Source organism: Acomys minous (genome assembly GCF_964271855.1).
Source record: "Acomys minous genome assembly, chromosome: 15".
NCBI lineage: Eukaryota > Metazoa > Chordata > Mammalia > Rodentia > Muridae > Acomys > Acomys minous.
In genome coordinates, this window is record NC_140497.1 from 77,151,826 (window position 1) to 77,171,127 (window position 19,302).

The 19,302-nt window shown below is 39.1% G+C and overlaps 1 protein-coding gene across 2 annotated transcripts in view; it reads right to left on the minus strand.

Moving 5' to 3' along the window:
* ANTXR2 (ANTXR cell adhesion molecule 2) overlaps window positions 1–19,302 on the minus strand; it is a 123,247-nt gene that overhangs the window by 61,650 nt on the left and 42,295 nt on the right. Inside the window, exons 9-12 of one of the 2 annotated variants that reach the window (XM_084759360.1) lie at window positions 18,662–18,760; window positions 16,546–16,615; window positions 6,835–6,913; window positions 2,017–2,112 (exon numbers count right to left, since the gene is read on the minus strand). In XM_084759360.1, the coding sequence (XP_084615486.1) occupies window positions 2,017–2,112; window positions 6,835–6,913; window positions 16,546–16,615; window positions 18,662–18,760 (344 nt within the window). The remainder of the gene's footprint in view (window positions 1–2,016; window positions 2,113–6,834; window positions 6,914–16,545; window positions 16,616–18,661; window positions 18,761–19,302) is intronic. The other variant, XM_084759361.1, reaches the window with a different exon arrangement.

Consider the following 19,302-nt stretch of genomic DNA (forward strand, 5'->3'; position numbering starts at 1 on the left):
CGGTCTCATTAGAACACATTTGCTACAGTTTGCTTCCACCTAGGTGTGACTATAAAGTTCACACTCAGGACTTGCTGCTCTTCATTCTGTGCTTCTAAGTGTAAAGCCAAAGTAGCTGCCCTGTTAAATTCCAGAACTAATGAGCATTCATGCTGTTTCTGAAGCTAGGGACTCTTTCTGAAATCCTATAACATAACCGAGGGGACGTCTCAATGCCTTACATAAACAGTTTCATGGTTTATTATCTGCAGAGCCTCAGGTTAGAACGGACCTGGTCTCTCCAGCTGATGACAGGATCGCCTTTGTAATGCCCAAAATGATGTTCTAAATCCACATTTCAGAATATATAACAACTTCCTAAAAATGACTCATTTCTGTTTTTTTTTTTTCATGTATCTTTAAGGGAACAATCACACCGTTTTGACACTTTTGCACCCTGTGACCAATTGTAAATGAAATTATAAACTAATGAGGGGAAGAAATCTGCCACCGTAAACGTTAAATTAAAAAGGCAAGGAGCACAAATCACATTAGGGCACCTTTTTGCTTTTTAATTTGAGACTCAAGAATGCCATCCACCCCAAAATAGCCGTATCTAAGATAATCAGGATTATATCAGAAAACTTTCTGAGCGTAAACTGCTGTGGCAGAAACTTGATGAGTTCAGCAAAGAAACAGGAAGAGTCTCGTCTTTCCTGTTGTCTGAGTTAGTGCCCTGCCCCCTCTGTGGGACAACTACCAGGCTGCAGAGGATGTTAAGGCTGCCTCATGAAAACAGGCTGTGGAAAGGCAGTCTGCTATATCATATTCAACACTCCCATGAGATAGGGCAAGTGTGCTTACACTGCAACAGTTTCATAACCAGTAGCAGGAACACTGAAAGGTTTTCCTGGCATAATCTTGTCTATAAACTCTAGATAAAGGGGATTAAAAGAAATATGCTAATACATACACTGTGTATGTGTGTGCGCATGTGCATGTGTGTGTGTGTGTGTGTGTGTGTGTGCACTATCACATAGGAGGCTGGTGGTCCCTGTGTAGAGATAGCTATAACTTAATTTCCTGGTACTGTGAATAAATTACCTTACACAGTTAAGGGGTTGTAGAGACGTGATGGTTAACAGCCCTGAGCTGGAAGATGCTGCTGCAGGATCCAGATGATGCTGTGGTATATGTCTTTAATTTCAGGTAGCCTTGCCCTTTTGGATTCAGTCAGAGAGACAACACAGTGGTACAGGCTCTGGGAGTGATAAGAGCAGCCACAAGGGAAGGAAAAGGCTGCCCCTTTAAACAATAAGTGATAGGGAAACAGACTCTGACCCAGAGCTTCAGAGAGGTGTGGCTCCTCAGGGAAGCCTACTAGCCCAGGTGAGACCAGTGAGCTCTATGCAAGAGCAGTAGTGACATAAATGTTAGATTAAAAAGTGTGGTGCTTTTACAAGTCAAGCAGGCAACTGCTTTTTAGGACAGCCAATAGGGAACTCCATGATGCCAACCTCTGTCACGGGTTTTCTGCAAGCATGAAAGCAGCGCAAACTGAAGCTGCTTGTCCATCTAGAAAACTAACTGTTTAACTGCTCGACTAACTTCTGCATTGGACTTCTCTCTAAAATATGTTACAGGTGGAAGATGAAAGAACTTCCTGTGCCAATAGATCTTCAAAGATGTGCATTAGATGCGCACTTTAAAACAGCCTCTCTCATGACCGTATCCATTTATCCGAACTTTTCTCAAACTTAAATGGAAATAATTTTTTTTTGGTCCCAACCATCCCAACCTCTGGACACTTCTTTCCACAGATCTGAGTTCTAAGGTGCCTTCAAGGTGAGTCTTATACTCGATACTGACATACATGCTTTCTTGAATTTACTACAGTTGTAAACTAATTGAGAGTCGAGTTGCCAATGAAAACTTTGCTGTTGTTGGACCACATGGCATCCATTTATATGTTGAGTCTTACTTTGTATCATACTGCTTTAGAAAATAAATAAGAGAAGAGTTGAAAGGTGTTCTTACCACTTTGCAGCAAAGGGGCCAAAACCACCACATCAAGCCAACACCCAACAGCAACAACAACACCAAAATAGCTATGATGGCCGCAATCCCATTAGACTGTGGAGGGAAAAAATAAACAAACAAAAAGAAAAGCTTAAGGTCAAAACCTACATGTTATTTATTCTTTTTTAAAAAGCACACACTGGGGCGGGGGAGGGGGAAATGAAACACAAAGGGCAAAACCACGTCAGATCAAAATTCTGTTACATTCTTTTAAATGTTGTTAACTTATTTTTCAATTATTGATGGCTTACTGTTTCATATAATGTACGCTATGTTGTCCCTAAGGTGGCTAACAATAAATGCAACATCTTCCGACATGCTGCAGACTAATTGGAATATGTCTTAAAAGAATGTGAGAGCCACAACTTTTAAGGATTAAACAAATGGTCCCTTGGGGAGTCTTGTGCTTAGGAAACAATTATGTTGGCTCCAGGCAGAATTTCCCGAGGTTCTATGATGATACAGCAACAATTCATTTATATCCTTGGCGAGTAAAGTAAACAAAACACAGGTTTCTGAGAAAAGCATAATGGTTTTTGCTGTGTATGTCTCAATGAAAATTCAGTCCGATGAGTCCTTCCTTCCACTGACATCCGGTCGGAGTTCATATGTGACTCAGGCAAGACCTAAACTTTAGTTTCGTCACTGTCTGGCTGCCAAGCTCTTCTATCTTTTGGGCTCCTGCTCTGGCTCTGCCTGTAGCCTTTATTGTAGCAACCACTGATTCACCCTTCAGGTCTCAGGCTTGGTGCTTCTCAAAAAGAATGATTCCAAGAATTCCACAGCTACAAAAATCCCCCTCTGGATTAGACAGCCAATTTAGACGGAGTGTGTCTAGATTTTAATTGCAGCACTTTTACAGTGGAATTAATTATGAGCTTTGGGTAATATAGTTTTTCTGTCGTGATTGCGCATCTCCTAGGAAATCAAAGGCCAAGTTTTAAGCAGCTTACCACTTGATACTCCTTGCTTAACATTTACAAACTATGTACCGAGAAAATGAACTCCAAACCATCGAGGCTCCACAGGGCACAGATGTCAAAAAGAATACGGACACTTTGACTTTATGAATGGAACTGTTCACTGAGTTTACATGAAAACGGTGTCTTTTGTGAACCCTGGGATTCCCAGGAAGAAAAAAACCTTTCAGTTGGTTGTCATTTGTGGCATTTGTTTGTTTTTAAAAAGAGAAAGAAAAAAAAAAAGGAGAGAAAGAGTTTACAGGGTATTTTAGGCAAGCATCTAAGAACTGTCTTTTTAAAGCCAACAGAAGATAAGTGGGTGTAAATCAGGAAAATACATGAAGCAGGGCTTTCTCCTGTTGCACACGTTGCACACGTAGACACAAATCACGTGGTCGTACAGGTACAGTTAGAGTACAAAACCAGGCAAACAGGAATATACAGGAAGAGCATGTCCTAAAAGTACATGGGAAACTACAGCATCATATGCTTCTGGGAGTCACCTTCAACTGCAGGGTCTTGCAGAAATAATCCACATCCCCCACCTAGGCCTAGCAACTCACAAAAAAACCCTCTCTGTGTGGCTGTGCTGTACAACTTCACAGAGGGCCCTGTGAATGGCCAATGTACTTTTCACTTAGCATTTACACCCTGTTTTCACAGATGAGAAAACGCAACCAGAGGCCATGAATCTGCTAAAACTAAGTGGCCATTTTGTTCTTTCTATGCAGGCGCCATGAACTAGAAACTCACAGACTGTGCTGGCTATTGAAATATTAAGCAGATAATACTTCAAATTCTTGATGTTTTCCTCTCAAAATGAATGGCCTCTGTTAGTAAGACTGACAATAAGCAAAGCCTCCCCATAATGGAAATTGACATCGAGTGTGCCGACATCGTCATCCCAACTGATCCCAAAGACTGTCTCCCAAACGTAGACCTAGAAAACACATGTTCCAAAGAACTGTGAACCCCACTTTCCTTTGTCTCAGCCAAGCTCAATGGAAAATAGGATGGGAGGAAATGATGACTTCAAGCTACCGACTTTGTTCTGGATGTCTGTACTTATCCCAGACACTACCTCAGCTCATTGTATATGAATCCCAGCTTTGCCATTTCCTCTGTTTTCATTGCCAGAGCTAATATCAGGGCATAGAAGGGTCAGTGAGGAAGAGGAAATAATTTCATTGTTCACATAACTTCATAAACAAATTAAGGGAAAGCCACGCATGGAAGCCACAGTCCTACAAATGGGCGCCATGGAGCAGACCTAGAAGGCAGATGAGGAGGAGCATAGGACAAGATCTAGTTACTTCCATCTCTGTATCAACCATCACAAACCAAAGGTCTTTCACTTTTACTCAGAAATGCTGTGCTTAAACAGACCTTCAGCTGAAAAAAAAACTCTTCATAAATACTCAACAGGTGATTGCCATTCTTTCTTGAACGGCAATGGATTCAATATATATGGCAGAAATCTAAAAATATTTTTCCATCCGTCTCAGTCATACTTGATGAGACACTACTGTATGCTGGACTGTTAATGGCTGCCAAGGCCACATACAGAACATGGATTTGTGTAGCCCATGGGAGGTAGAGATGGGCTGTGAACAAATACTTATGAGCATCAAGGCTGAGGAGAGAAAGCCCATAGAAGCCTGGGGCGGGGGGGGGGGGGGGGGGGAAGTGGGTAGATGTCACAAATGGCCTTTCATACTAGAGCAGCCACCATGGTGTAATGTAGAGTTGGAGAACGTGACCGACGCGGAAGAGACCCAGGAAGGCAAACGCAAACCAGCGAGGGGCTAAGTTCGGGTCTCTGGCAAACATCACATGGGAATTGTGTTGTTGATGACTCCCAGAGTCACCCTGCAAAGTGTTAGCACTTGGGTACCCAGAGGCTTCCATAACATCACCGCTGATGCTCACATGGTCACTCAGACATATCTGCCACTCAGCGGTACCAAAAGGGACCTCCTCATGGTCCACCTGATAATTAGTCATCCTTCCGGCTTCTCGAGAAAAAAAAAAAAAAAAAAAGGATCTATTCCAAATGTCCTTCTTGTTCACAGAAATTACATTTAAGCTCTTTAGACAGATAAAGGGCTCTAACTTTAAAATATATTGAAATTTAACCTCTTTTTAATCATCTCTATCACTGTCACCCAGAACAGACTACTTCCTTCCCATGTAGGACTGTAGAAATGCGAACAGAATTGGGGTCGATATTTTTGTTTCTGTTCATCTTCACACGGTGGCCAGAGGGATGCTTTTAAGAGCGTGGCGGCCTTGTTCAAGCTTCTTCCTCGAACTGGGAAGAAAAACCTTAAGTCCCTACAGTAGCTCAGACTCTATCAAATGTCCTACAACTCCTCCACCACAGTTTCTCTCTCATCGAGACCCCCAGCTTTCCTGGCATGGCGTCCACTCCAGCACTGTCCACCTGACTCTTCTTCAGAAACTGTCCCACCTCAGGCTTTGTCCCATCTGGCTCATCTGCACAGAACCTTCTTATAAACACACAGTCTTGAGAACTCACTCCCTCACCTTTCCGGCCTTGGCTCAAATGTCATCTCAAATGGGAATCGTCTTGACCCTTTATGTAATGTTTACTATTTCCATCTCCTGCTCTTCCCCACTTCTGACATACCCAATAGTCATTTTTTAAAAACAATTTATTCTTCAACAACCTCCAGTAACATAACTCTGCTGAGAGCACACCAGGCTCAGATAAAAATGGCCTTTTGTATGTGTAAGCACCAGGTGAGTCACTCTACCCCAGCACCCCTGCACACAGCCAGTTCTTGGCTATAAGACAGAAACTCCTTTCCTGCCTTCAAGGAAGAAAGATTGTTAAAGGGGGTGGGGTGTGAAGAAGAGGAAGAAGGATGGAGAAAGAGTGTCATTTCAGTGAGCTAAAGCCTGAGCAACTAACTACGCAGCACAAATATTTGTAAGCTCAATAAACCACATCCTGAGAAACCAGAAAACCAAAAAATTACAACATCCACAAAACCTATAAGTTGCAAAAGAAAAATTCTATTTACAAAACAGAAAGAACTGTTAATAAAATTATCCAGAGAGTTCAAAAGGCCCAAAAGCCCTTGTGGATGCTTCATTTTCCCCTACAATGAGGGGGAAACGTGTTACAGTGAGAAATAGATATTCCAACAGAGTCAACGTTCTGTGTCTTCTGAATTAATATATTAAAAGCCATGGTATGAGAAAAATCTTAAGTTTTCATGTCCAACAATCAAACAGCAAGACTTTCTGTCAATATACAAAAATAAGTACAGTGAAAAGAAACTGTCTCGATGGAGTTAATGTTTTAAAATACCGAATTTTAGGTAATGCAAATAAATCACTGAAATATAGTTTCAAACTTAGCTATTACAAAGCTCTAAGAATAAGACTTCTTGCTTATATTAGAAGCACATACAGAATATATGTAAACAAAACGATGATGTCACCAATAAAGATCACTAATAATTTTAAAACTTGATCAATATCTTAGATACTAAATTCTAATCTTCACAATAGAAAAAAATCACTTCCATATGTAACCTCTCAAAAAGAATGCTTCATTTCTACTGTTTCCCTTTTTCAACATAAAATATGACATTGAGGATTTTATAAATATTAAAATGTAATATATAGCATATTAGAAAACAGAAAAACAAGATAAATTATATATGAATGTTTCCTTGTCATGTTGATACTCTTAGTGTGTAGTTTCCTTGTTGTAATTAACAGGGCAGCGACTCCCCAGGCGTGTATCTCATAATTAAAATATTTTTAAAGGCTTTTTACTCACACATTCTGTGGCTGTAATTGTTAAGGATCTTGAGACTGCAGACTTCCCATCCTTAAAGCTGATTGAAACTTCAAGAGTTCTGCAAGAAAAGCGAAGAAGCGGTCATAAAAAGTCAATAGGATTATCTCACTCAGGATGATCTTTTCTAGTTCCATCTATTTGCCTGAAATTTTCATGATTTGCTTGTATTTTAATAACTGGGTAGTATTCCATTGTGTAAATGTACCACGGTTTCTTTATCCATTCTTTGGTTGAGGGACATCTAGGTTGTTTCCAGATTCTGGCAATTATGAGTAAAGTTATTATGAACATACTTGAGAAAAATGTCTTTGTATGGTGTCCTTTTGGGTACATGTCCAGGAGTGGCATAGCTGGGTCTTAAGGTAGAGTTATTCCCAATTTTATGAGAAAGCACCAGATTGATTTCCAAAGTGGTTGTACAAGTTTATACTCCCACCAGCAAGGAGGAATATTCCCCTTGCTCCACTTCCTCACCAGCTTGTGTTGTCACTTGTATTTTTCATCTTAGCAATCAAAACACTTAGTGAGTCATTTTGATTTGCATTTCCCTGATGGCTAAGAACTTTGAGCATCTCTTTAAGTGTTTCTCAGCCATTTGAGAGTCCTTTGTTGAGAATTCTCCATTTAGCTATATATCCTATTTTTTAAAAATTGGATTATTTGGTTTGTTGGTGTTTAATTTCTTGAGTTCTTTATATACTTTGGATATTAGCCCTCTGTCAGATGTAGGATTCTCCTAACGTAGCTGTCTCCTGAGAGGCTCTCCCCAGCAGTGGATCGAAACAGATGCTGAGACTCACAGCCAAATATTGGGCAAAGCTTGGGAACTTTTGTGGAAAAGTGGAGGGAAGCATAGAAGAACACGAAGGTGACAGGAGCTCCACAAGAAGACCAACAGAGACAACGAACCAGGGCGCAGAGGAGCTGGCCAAGACTGAAGAACAAAAGACCATGCATAGACTGGACCTAGGCCTCCTACACAGTTGTAGCCAATGGGCAGCTCAGGCTTCATGTGGGTCCCCTAGTAAGGGGAGCAGGGGCTGTCTCTGACATGGCCTCTGTTGCCTGCTTTTTGATCACTTCCCCCTGGTAGGGTTGCCTCGCAAGTCACAGAGGAAGAGGATGTGCTCAGGCTTGATGTGCTTGATAAGGTGGGGTGGGTTGGTGGGGGAAGCTCCCCTGCTCTGAGGAGGGGGATGGAGAAAAAGGGAAGGAGAGAGGGACCAGGAGGAGGGGAGGGAGGGGGCTATGATCAGGGTGTGAAGTGGATTAATTAGTTTTTTTAAAACTCAATAGGAGATATTGAAAGTGAAGACTACTTCATCTTTACCATAGCTGTTTAAGGTAATCGGTACCTTCCCAGTTTTACAGCTGGGTCCAGGAGACTAGGTGCTAGATGCTTTGGCAAAAGCCTTGGATGTAGGATTTCTACCTGATTTCAGACCTTCCCCTCACACCACAACTGAGGCCAGAGGAAATGATGCCATAAATGTTCTTGTGGTACATGTTCCTCAGCATAATAACTTAGCTCAGATCCACACAGGAGTAGAGCCACAGGGAAACAGTGATAGCTGAGAGAATGCTAAAGATCAGACTTCAACTCATTAGTCATAAACACTCCTTTTAAGAATCTTTCTTATAACATAACTACTTCAAAAACTCTTTCTTAAGAAGAAAGAAAACAGTTTAGTTTAAACCACAAAAGAGAGGGACTTTCAGATTTAACTGATTTCTTGTACTATTGCAAAATAGAATGCCAAACAGCCTATTTTTTTTAAAAAAAAGTTAAACCAAATTGCTTATTCTGAAGAACTTGGTGTTTGTTTTGCTTTGTTTTCATGACTAAGCATAACTGAATCCAAAATAATCTTGCCTATTTCCAAGTCTCGTACTTTGATGTGCACAGTCATACGGCAGGCGGTCATGGTTCTATTTGAGGAAAATATTATTTTTATTTTACTGATATATTCTTGTCAGGGTAATCTCCTTTACTCCACTTTAAGAGATCCAGAACAAACTGGCTACAGTTGTTTATGATTTAGCACTTAGAGTCCAGCAAAAAAAAATATTTGCAATTTTAGCACTTAGTAATGTGAAATAAGAGCACAAGATAAAATTTGAAGACTAAGGTCACGCCCTCCTGTAGAAGAAACACATGTTGAGACCTTAGTTATCCAAAAGAACTATTTATCCTCGAACAGCATCCTAGTATAATATGGCCAGGGCATGAGGACATGGAGGTGATAGAAGCTTCATGAGAAGACCAACAGAATCAACTGACCGGGGTCAGAGGAGCCTGTGGAGACCAAGGACCATGCATGGAGTGGACCTAGGCCCCCGACAATGATGTAGTTTATGGGTAGCTCAGGCTTCATGTAGATCCCCTAGTAATGGGAGGGGGGCTGTCTCTGACATGGACTCCCTTGCCAGCTTTTTGATTACTTCCCCCTGGTGGGATTGCCTTGCCAGGAAGAAGACTTGATGAGCTGGGGTGGATGGGAAGCAGGGTCCCTTTTTCTGAGGAACAGGGGAGGGCTATAGAGGAGAGGGAGGGAGGATGGGACTCGAAAGTGAGGAGCCCCAAGAATAACCCCCCCCAAAAAACATTAATATGACCAGGGTTGAGTAAAATGGAAACATGGATAAGAAAAATCTACCAGAAGCTTTTCCATATAAATGTACATGGTCCTCACTGACACAATAAAATGTCCGTATTTTTATCAGGATGCTGGCAGTACAGTCAACAAAAGCAGCGGTAAATTGAGCTCTCCCAGTCAGCCAGAACCATTGGTTAATTCTCACTGTAGTCCCCTGCCAATATTTCCATTTTTGCAAGTCGAGAAACTGGAGTTTCAGAATGTTGCTCACCAGAAGACTGGACCTCTCTGACTTTGCACCCTAAGAACCTCCATTTCTCTAACACATCATCTCAGTCCCCCCTCACCCCCCCCCCACATTTTATGGACTTAGATTTGTTTATCTCATAAACATTAGCCTAGGATTCCTTATCCAGATTTTTTTTTCTATAATCGTATTTTTTTCACGGTCAACTAGAGTACTATTTTTTTTTTTTTTGAAAAACAGGATATTTATTCTTGAATATATATTTATAACTTTTTGGAAAGATTTTCAAAATTGTTGCAAATGTGAAAAAACACAGTTGCTTCCACTTTTGAATTCTGTTGTTCCTTTAAAGAGAGAGCTCTTAAATTCCTGGTATGGAATGATAGAATCATGAAGCCAACGACCGCCACAAACACAAAGGGATTTAAAGGCCTCCCTCCAGTCCACAGCCAGTACTCAGAATTTTGTTTATCCCAAGACTGCAATGTTCACAGTAAACGTTTTCCGTCACATTTTATGTCCTTCTTCTTGATTCCAATACACTGCTCATTCCTAACCATATATTGCTCCTAGTTTGGGTCAGCATGCTTTTAACAATGGAGTCCAGAGTCTCAATTGAGAGATATAATCATGGGCTAAAACATATTAAACAAAGACTGTGTTTGTTTGATCTCAGACACAAATAGGATGCAATGGGACAGTTCGTCTTTATTCCTCCCATATGTGAACATGACTTAAAAAGCAAGCGTATTTATGACACAAGTTGGGGAGCCTAGAGCTCCAAGCTTGAACTTGTGTCAATATAGTCTTAATAGTGCACTCCCAGACCACCAAAAGTAGGGAGGGGCTGCAGGGAAAGAACTTAATAAAATCATAGATACTTCTTGTAGTGTGTGAAACTCAGAAGCTCTAGGAAGATTTCTAATATCCAGTCGGTTTTTTGTTTGTTTGTTTGTTTTTGTTTTTCGAGACAGGGTCTCTTCTGTGTTAGCCTTGGCTGTCCCGGACTGCCTTTGTAGACCAGGCTGGCCTCGAACTCACAGAGATTCGCCTGCCTCTGCCTCCTGAGTGCTGGGATTAAAAGCGTGATTTTAATAAGGACTTTAAGAATAAAAATATGTTTTTACTAATCTTATTAGAGCCCCTATAAAAACCAGCATAGAAAATATAGAATATTCAATTAGAAGTAAACATATGCGTAAGACTTTTGCCTAAAGAACTACTAGTCTACTGTCATAAAAGCCCAGACAGATAAACTGTTCAAAAATGCCTCCCAGCTAATTTCATGTAGACTATGTAAAGAAAGTTTGCAGTTCTAGTCCATGTTATAAAACATCTTATTAAACCCATAGTATAGCTGTGTTGAGTTGTGCTTGGATAGATAGATAGATAGATAGATAGATAGATAGATAGATAGATAGATAGATAGATAGATACTAAAATTGTACCCCAAAATGGTTCATGAATGCCATACACGTGTTCAAAATAAGTATTGTTTCTCTTAAAAGACAGTGCCTATAGCTGTCTCGGAAAGAGATAAACTGCTGGCCAAGTGAATATAACAAAACTCGTAGATTGGTATAATCAGAAGACAATCTGCTATGAAAAAAAGGTGAATGTTGCATGATGGGAGAAGATTAGAGTGACAGAAAAGGTCCTCAGCTTTAACTTATTTCATCAAGATTCTAATGGTTTTAATCCAAATAAAGGCATAACTGATGTCCTGGTATCCAGGATTGCAAATTAAATCATCAAGTCTCATTTCTTACAAAAAAGAACAGATTGAATCAATAATGTTTGTATCACCTGCTGCCAACACAAAGAGTCTAGGGGCTGCACAGATACAGATACACACACATATGTAGGCATGTTTTTTGCAAAAGAAAGAAAAGCTTGGTTCAAAAACAATCAGCCAAGTAAGAAAAATAATAATAATAAACGGAATTAGTCAACTGGATGCCAGACAAAATAATTTAGGCTTTATATTGAAAAGTAACAATACTCAGGGAAAATGTTTTAATCAATCATGAAGTCCGGCCCTCACTCCAAGTCACCATCACTTCATGTCCAGAGATTTTGTATTGGAGCCTTGAAATGACCCGCCTCCACCATCTCTAACTCCTCTTGCTCTCTCAGTGGCTCCCACACTGTCTTTTAAAAGAGATAATGCTATCACTTTCATCTGATTTAGCTATTTATTTCGTATTTGCCAGAAGATTCTGGCCAATGTTTCTGAAAGCACATTTAACTATACCATATGCCTCCTTAAGTAATCTCTATCAAGCAAGCTGTAGATTAAGGCTCTGCCTTGTTCCATTCTGTTTTTCTTTCTTCACAATGTGTTTATGTATGTTTACCCAATTTGTTCTGTTCTTTTTGTCAAGTTGCAGGTTTGAAATCTCAAGTATTCCAGAGTGGCTGTGCTCCTGTTGCTGCCTCCCAGAACAGAGTCAGGGAACAACCTCTGTACCACAAACCTGTGTAATGACTGCACGGCATTACCTGGAGGCTGCTGCCATGGGTGGGGACCAGTCAAAGAACGTTTAAGAGGCCATCTTATTTAAACTCAAAGAAAGCATCTTGCTACAAATGAGCAACTGACACGAATAAACTAAACAATCTACCAAAATTTTTGCTAGGAACAATTTTCTTAAGTAAATGAAGTTTTGAAATGAAAGCCTGTTCAATGATGAGAGTCAAAGGGGGAAAACCCTGAGATTTCTATTCTTCCTTCCTTTCGCATATCCTAAGAATTCATTCATCTAAGCCAAAACTCTGTACCAAGTCAATTTAGTAAACATTGATCTCATTCGAGGCCCCACCGCCACCAGCTTAGCAAGGTTACTCCTAGGTAGGAGCTGCCCAGACATTTCAAATTTCCTTGTTTTGAAATTTGTTTACTAACTAAATTTGCTATTTGACAATTTCAGACTTACATATGAGACATTCGGATGCTCCTTTGACCCTCCGCCCCATTCTCTTATCTCCCTTAACCTCAACCCTCTGTGTCTCTTTGGCACATTCAAGTCTTTGTAACTTTTTTTTTTTACTTCAGATCATCAGTATTTGAGTATAAGACATATTAGCTCTTCTGATGCGACTTCTTAGTCCCACCTCCCTTAAAACATCCACCTTAGACCCTCATTTAAATCAAAATCCACAAGCACATTTTAAAAAATGCAGCAAAGAGATGAGAAGGGCGCCAATAGACCAGACTAATGAGCTGAGGCATGTGTCCGTGGACCAGCTCTGAGACCATGCATCTGTCTTTGAGGCTAGCTGTCTAGGACCTGCCTCACCAGTGCATTGTTAATTATTTAGGCGAGAGAAGAGGGGGACCCATCACCACATCTGTCACCCTCACACAGGAAAAGCCCTTCCTTCACTGATGGGCCAGATGTGTTCATTTGAAACACAGACTAACTAGCTATTTAATGGGTTTGAATCCTTAGCCAAAAGGTAATTAGGCAAACCATATTAAGCATCAGTTGCCTTACAAGGCTAAACTGTTTCAGTTCTGTTGATTTTAATTCAATCTTGTAAGAGCTGGTCATCTATAAAAGGTATCTGAAGAAAAGTCAAGGCAAAGAAAACAGTCTAAATTATGTGCAACACACTGAAGAGAAGGCGTAATGATATTTCCCAGCACCCAGTGTATTTACAAAATTATCTAAAACTTTGCCTTGGTTATTAGCTAGAGTCAGATACTGAAATAAAACAAAATAGTGCAAAAGCAATACTTCTAGATGAATTTCCATCCCCAAACCTTCTGTACCTATAAGTAAAATGTTAATATCAAATACTAAATAAATGATAGCTTTTCATACCCAATATTTACCATTATATGTGAGATTTTTAAAAAATCTTGTTATCTGAAGTATATATCCTAGCTTCAAAGCATCATAGAATGTCAGCACTTGCTATGGTACACTATTCAAAGGAAAAGAGAAAAACCCTGAGAGCTAGGAGTTAGCAGGTAAAGGTGCCTGCTGCTAAGCCTGAGGACCAGAGTTGATCCCTTGGAGCCCCATGATGAAAGGGATGCTGAAATCTCCCATATACAATCATGGCAAGTGCATACAGACATGTGCACATAATACACACACACATAAAAAGATGTGCAAAAGTAAAAGGAAACAGTTTTAAAAGCTTAGTATCTGGCATAAAATAAGTGTAATTTCATTCTATAACTACATTAATGGATAAACTGTGTTCTGTAGTATTCACTTATTTTAAAATTCCATGGCTTTCTGTTCTTGTCAATGGTATGTTACCCTAACATAGAATTCTGACCTTTTTCTCCTAGGTGATACAAGCCCCTCTCATCAAAAATCGAATGCCCTCTTTAAACTTTCTGTGCTCATTGGTAAATAAAACTATCTGAGAAAAACTCAACCACCTTTCAACTTTCAAATGCTTCGGGAACTTGCACACGGTTGGCAGTGGGCAGTGCAAGGGAGTCTGCAAGAAACAAGACTTAAAGCATTTGTCCTAGCAGAAAGGAAACACAGTAACCATTAAGGATTTTGGAGAAAAAAAATCAGACCATGTTGAACTAGAGGCAAACACCATCAATTCCCCTTTACCCTTGACTGAGATGAGGAACTCATTCCTAGTAATCTCACTTGGAAGGATAGGACAAGCCTATCTACTTCCATAGTATCACTGACGCCAAAGGCAGAAACATAAGGACCAACAGAGAGATCAGGGATGCCAGCATGAGACAACATGACTTTGCCTAGATGGCAGTTGCAGGGGTAGTGAGTGGGGATTGAATCTTGTAGTCTAAAATTAGTGCTGAGTGAGTTCACCGATGAGCTGAGCATAAAAGAAGAACAAATCAATTATGATTCAATGGGTTTTTTTTTACATGAATGACAAAGAATGGATATTATAATAAGTGGGAAGACTAAAAAATATAATGTGGGGACAGACTTGGCCAAAAAGCATAAAAAGGACCGACCACGACAAAATTCCAAGTTGAACTAAACAAACTTCAGTACTTTGTCATGGCTAATACAACAAAATCACTGAAGTCTACTGTACCCTTGGGTAAAATGACATTATGAAAAACTGAACTCCCATTAAATCTACTGCTTGTCTAATCAGTCATTACTGGTACTAGACTATCACACAGGACACACACAAAAATTAAGTAGTGGTCATACTTCTAAAATTATGTAATGTAGCCCTTTCAATCTATTTAAAATAGAGGACTGACACTGCTTGGTCTTGTTTACATGACTGCAAGTGTTGCCCTATATCTGTACTGGATACTTTCACAAAAAGCAAGAATTCATGCAAAATATGAAAACAATCCTCTTTGATTCCATAAAGGAAAATAGAATCCTTGCTGTGTGAACACTAATTTTGACTTGAAATGATAGTTTTTGGTGTTTAATTATTTTATGATCTGTGGAAAAGACCAAATTAAGTAATTCCATCAGTTGGATCAGCACTATGAACAACTGCACTCATTGGTATCAAAGCGGACAACATCTCAACTTTTGGAATTATTTGCTGCATATTAAAAAGTATAAGAAAAAAACAGTCAAAGAAGAAGATAAGCATCAAAGAACCTCATTATGGAGTTGGCTTCAAATGTGGCAAGCAATCCACTGGGCAAATTGTCTTTCTTTCTGCCACAAACAGAATTCTGCCTTAAAATGGGCAAGCTTGGATGTAGGCCGAGTCAATGGCCAAACTCTGCAAGACAGGGTGAGCAAGTCCTCAACAGTTCTTGCCTCACAAATATGTCTGTCAGATATATTGGGCCAGAAGGCTGAAAAGGATGCTACAACATTATAGCGAGTGTTGGGTGACTGTTCAGGCAGTAAACTGTCTTAGTCATTTTTTTTTTTCATTTTGGAAGCTGCTAACCTGCACTCCGGGTTCACTCAGGTATTTAAGTTTTATCCCTTCTCAAGTCTCTGATAGGTTTGAAGACCAGATAGTTTAGTCTTTCAATTAAGCTTAATAGGTTAGGAGTTAAGATGTTTTTAGATCAAGATAGATGTTTTAAGTTAATAGAGATGAGATATGATAGATATTAATCTCCATTCAGTAATTTAGATCCAACAAGATAGGCAAGATGTTTACTTCAAGTTTGCCAAATCACTATGAATGTAACATTTATATAATTCCTGATTGTCTCATGGTTCTTCCTGCTGTATATAGTTTATTTTACTCATGTGTAATAATATAAATGTATATGTTAAAAAGAAGCATAATAAAAAATATTTTAAAAAGAGAAGAAAACAGAAATACTAAGTTACTGGTAAAATTATTTATGGATTGATGATTCAAATAAAAGTCCTTCTTCTGAACAAATTAATTAACAAAATAAAGCACAAAATAACAAAAATGTATGCCTAGTTGTATGTACCATGAGCCATATTTTACTTGCTTTTATCTTTAATATTTATTAAATCCCATATCTTATTTATGAACTCTCGTGTGTGTTCAAGAGTGTGTACATTCGGTACTTTAAAAGTTTGAAATAATGGGTGTGTCTCTGGTTATGTACAGGCTACTTAGTAAGTTTGAAGTTAACTTGGGCTTCATGACACTTTGTCCTCAAAAGACAAAATAAACAAAATCACCACTGTGTAACTGTCCATGTGTACTAATTTGTTGCACTGATCATTTGTTTTTGTTTGTTTGGTATTCACTTTTAATCAATGAAGAAAATCTTTTATTAGGAGTGAGGAGAAGGAGAGAGAGAGAGAGAGAGAGAGAGAGAGAGAGAGAGAGAGAGAGAGAGAGAGAGAGAAAGACCCTTGGAAAGCAGAGCATTCACTCAGGAGCCAGAACGCCATGCTGAGCTGCTTTTGATGAAGTACTTACTCCCCAGCTTTGTTCAGGACAGGTGCAGGACAAAGGATGGATTTATGCTGAACACTTATTGGTTTTTCACCTAAAAAATAAAATACAATTTATTTAATAAAGAGTTGCACATCATTAACAGAGTCTCATTTTAAAAGTGCTAAGCATTCCACAATAAAAATTCAGGTGGGGAACATAAGAAAGGTCAATGATATTTTTTTAAAAGTCTGAATAAAGAGGCAAAAGAAAGGAGACTAAAAAATGAAGAGTAATAAACCTTGATAAAAAGATGTCATAAGTCATAAGTTAGGATTGCTTAGCTAATTTAATAATATACAGTTATAAATATAACTTTTGATCCTGAACATTTCAAGTATCTCACACTTTCAAGGATAAATTAGTGTTTCTAAGAAACAGAATTTAGAAAGGATGGAAAAAGGAAGACTAGAGCCTAAGTATAAATGAATTCGTCTCATGAGTTGACAAAAAAAGCTCTCTATACACCGTTTAAATACATCCTAGCAAGCAGGGATTAAATCCCTTTACAGTTTTAACAGTATGTGTGAAAGTTCATCTAGGAATGAAAATATTGAAAACATTTACATAAGCAAATGGACCATCTCAGGATGTGAATAATGAAAATCCAACTCCACCTCCATCTATTTGAGTATTGACTTCAATAAGCTGAGTCTTATTGATGTCTTTATGATAATTGAGCCAAAGATTCAATCTAAAGGAGTCATATAAACCCAAGACTTACATACAAATAACTACTGGACAGAAATAAAGTTCGTCTTCCCTGCTCAAGTGTGTAATTTATTATGAATTTGTTACAAGTAGCAATTTACCTCAACAAATGATGTGTCTAATGCAGAAAAGAGAGAGTAGTGACCACATTTACCACATTCAGATTCACACTACTTTTCTTCAACGAATTGACAAGTTGCTGTGTATGTGGCCAAAACTATGCGAGACCATCAGAGAAACAGCAGAATTATGGATGAGTTTCTTTAAAGGCAGATCTACCAAAGTTCATGAATTTTAGAGGCCAAAATACCCATCGATTGAAAAAATGTTTTACTCCAGGACAACGCATTCAGGAAACCAAGACCTATTGATGGGATGACTATCAGCCAAGACAGTTGGTGAACTTCTGAGGCATAAAAAGCCAACAGCACAAACACCAAACCAAATGACAATAAAAGAATCTCTTCAACAAACGGAAATGTTAGAGCTGGAGAGATGGCTCAGAGGTTAAGACCTCTGAGGTCAGGACCTGCTCTTCCAGAGGTCCAGAGTTCAATTCCCAGCAATCACATGGTGGCTCCAAACCATCTATAATGTGATCTAATGCCTTCTTCTGGTGTGCGGGTGTACATGCAGGAAGAGCCCTGTGTACATAATAAATGAACAAGTCTTTTTTAAAAAATTTAAAAAGAAACTAAAAAGTTATTGGACTTATACATTGTAAGTATGGAGAAAAGATGGCCAAAACAACAATAGTGCTACAGCAACAGGTAATGAAGTTATCTGATGCAATTACATCTTCAAGAGTCGCAAAATATAAGTCTGAGATAACATGACTGATGTGCTTAGTCCAAAACCTAGGTTCAGGCACTTGAGTTCTCAGCTGGGCTTGATATTATCTGTTCTCCACACTTCACAGACCATCTTTGGATAATGAGGGTACTGAGGACGGGGTCTCCTGTTTATTAAGTAATGAACAAATATTGTCTCTACTAAGTAATCATTACTCTTTGTTTTATCATAGATGCTTCATTCATTTCCTCTCTCATGAAAAACTATAGCACATCTGATTTAATGTAATGAAAAAAAAGAAAAAGAAAATATTGTAGACTGTATAAATGGTTCAGAGGTTAAGAACACTTTCTGCTCTTCCAGAGGACATGACTTTGGGCCCCAGCACCTCCATAGCAGCTCACAACCATCTATAACCATCAGTCTGAGAGAATCTGATGTCTTCTTCTGGCCTCTGCAGGCACCAGGCAAACACTAGGCACAAACACATACAGGCAAAATGCTGACAGACATAAACCAAAAAATGCTTTTTAAAGAAGAAGAATTCTTAAAGATTATGTGCAATAAAGACACTTAGGCGGCATTCCCGAGGACTTACTCTTTGAGTATGTGCTGTTCCCAGTGAATGTACACAGGACACTGTCATCACGACTGATGGATGTGACTGCTCTTCCACTCAGAACAACTTGAAATTCCTCTAGAGGCAGAAAGAAAGGTAAGCACTGTAACCAGTGTTTTCCTGAAAACAACCTCAGCTGTTTTCACCAAGAGGCTCAGAATTCATTTCCTCATTTGTTCCTTTTCACCCATAACCATGAAGACGCACCTCCAGTCAAGCTTGCTTTCTTTGGATTGTCTAAGTGTGTACGGTGGAAACAGCATCCAGCATCACGTGGAGCCGTTATTTTGGCTTTTGGTAGAGAATATTCCAATAGCAGCACAGGTATTAGACTTAAGATATAGTATTAATTACATGCCTTATCTCTATTCCCAGAATTCTATTCCTACCATTTTTTTTCAAGAAAGAACATTCTCTTTTTCTTTCTACTCTCAGTCATGAAGTTCATGTAGTAAATAAAGAAAGCTTGTCAGCCTGTTTTGTCTTCCGTTGCATATACGCTTAAAATAGAGCCGAAGTCCTATCATTTGAATTACTGACAGCTGTGCGCCTCACTAAAGTGCGTTGATTTAGCACGTCCCTATCTACAAGGTAAGAATAGAGAATGAATGATTATGGAA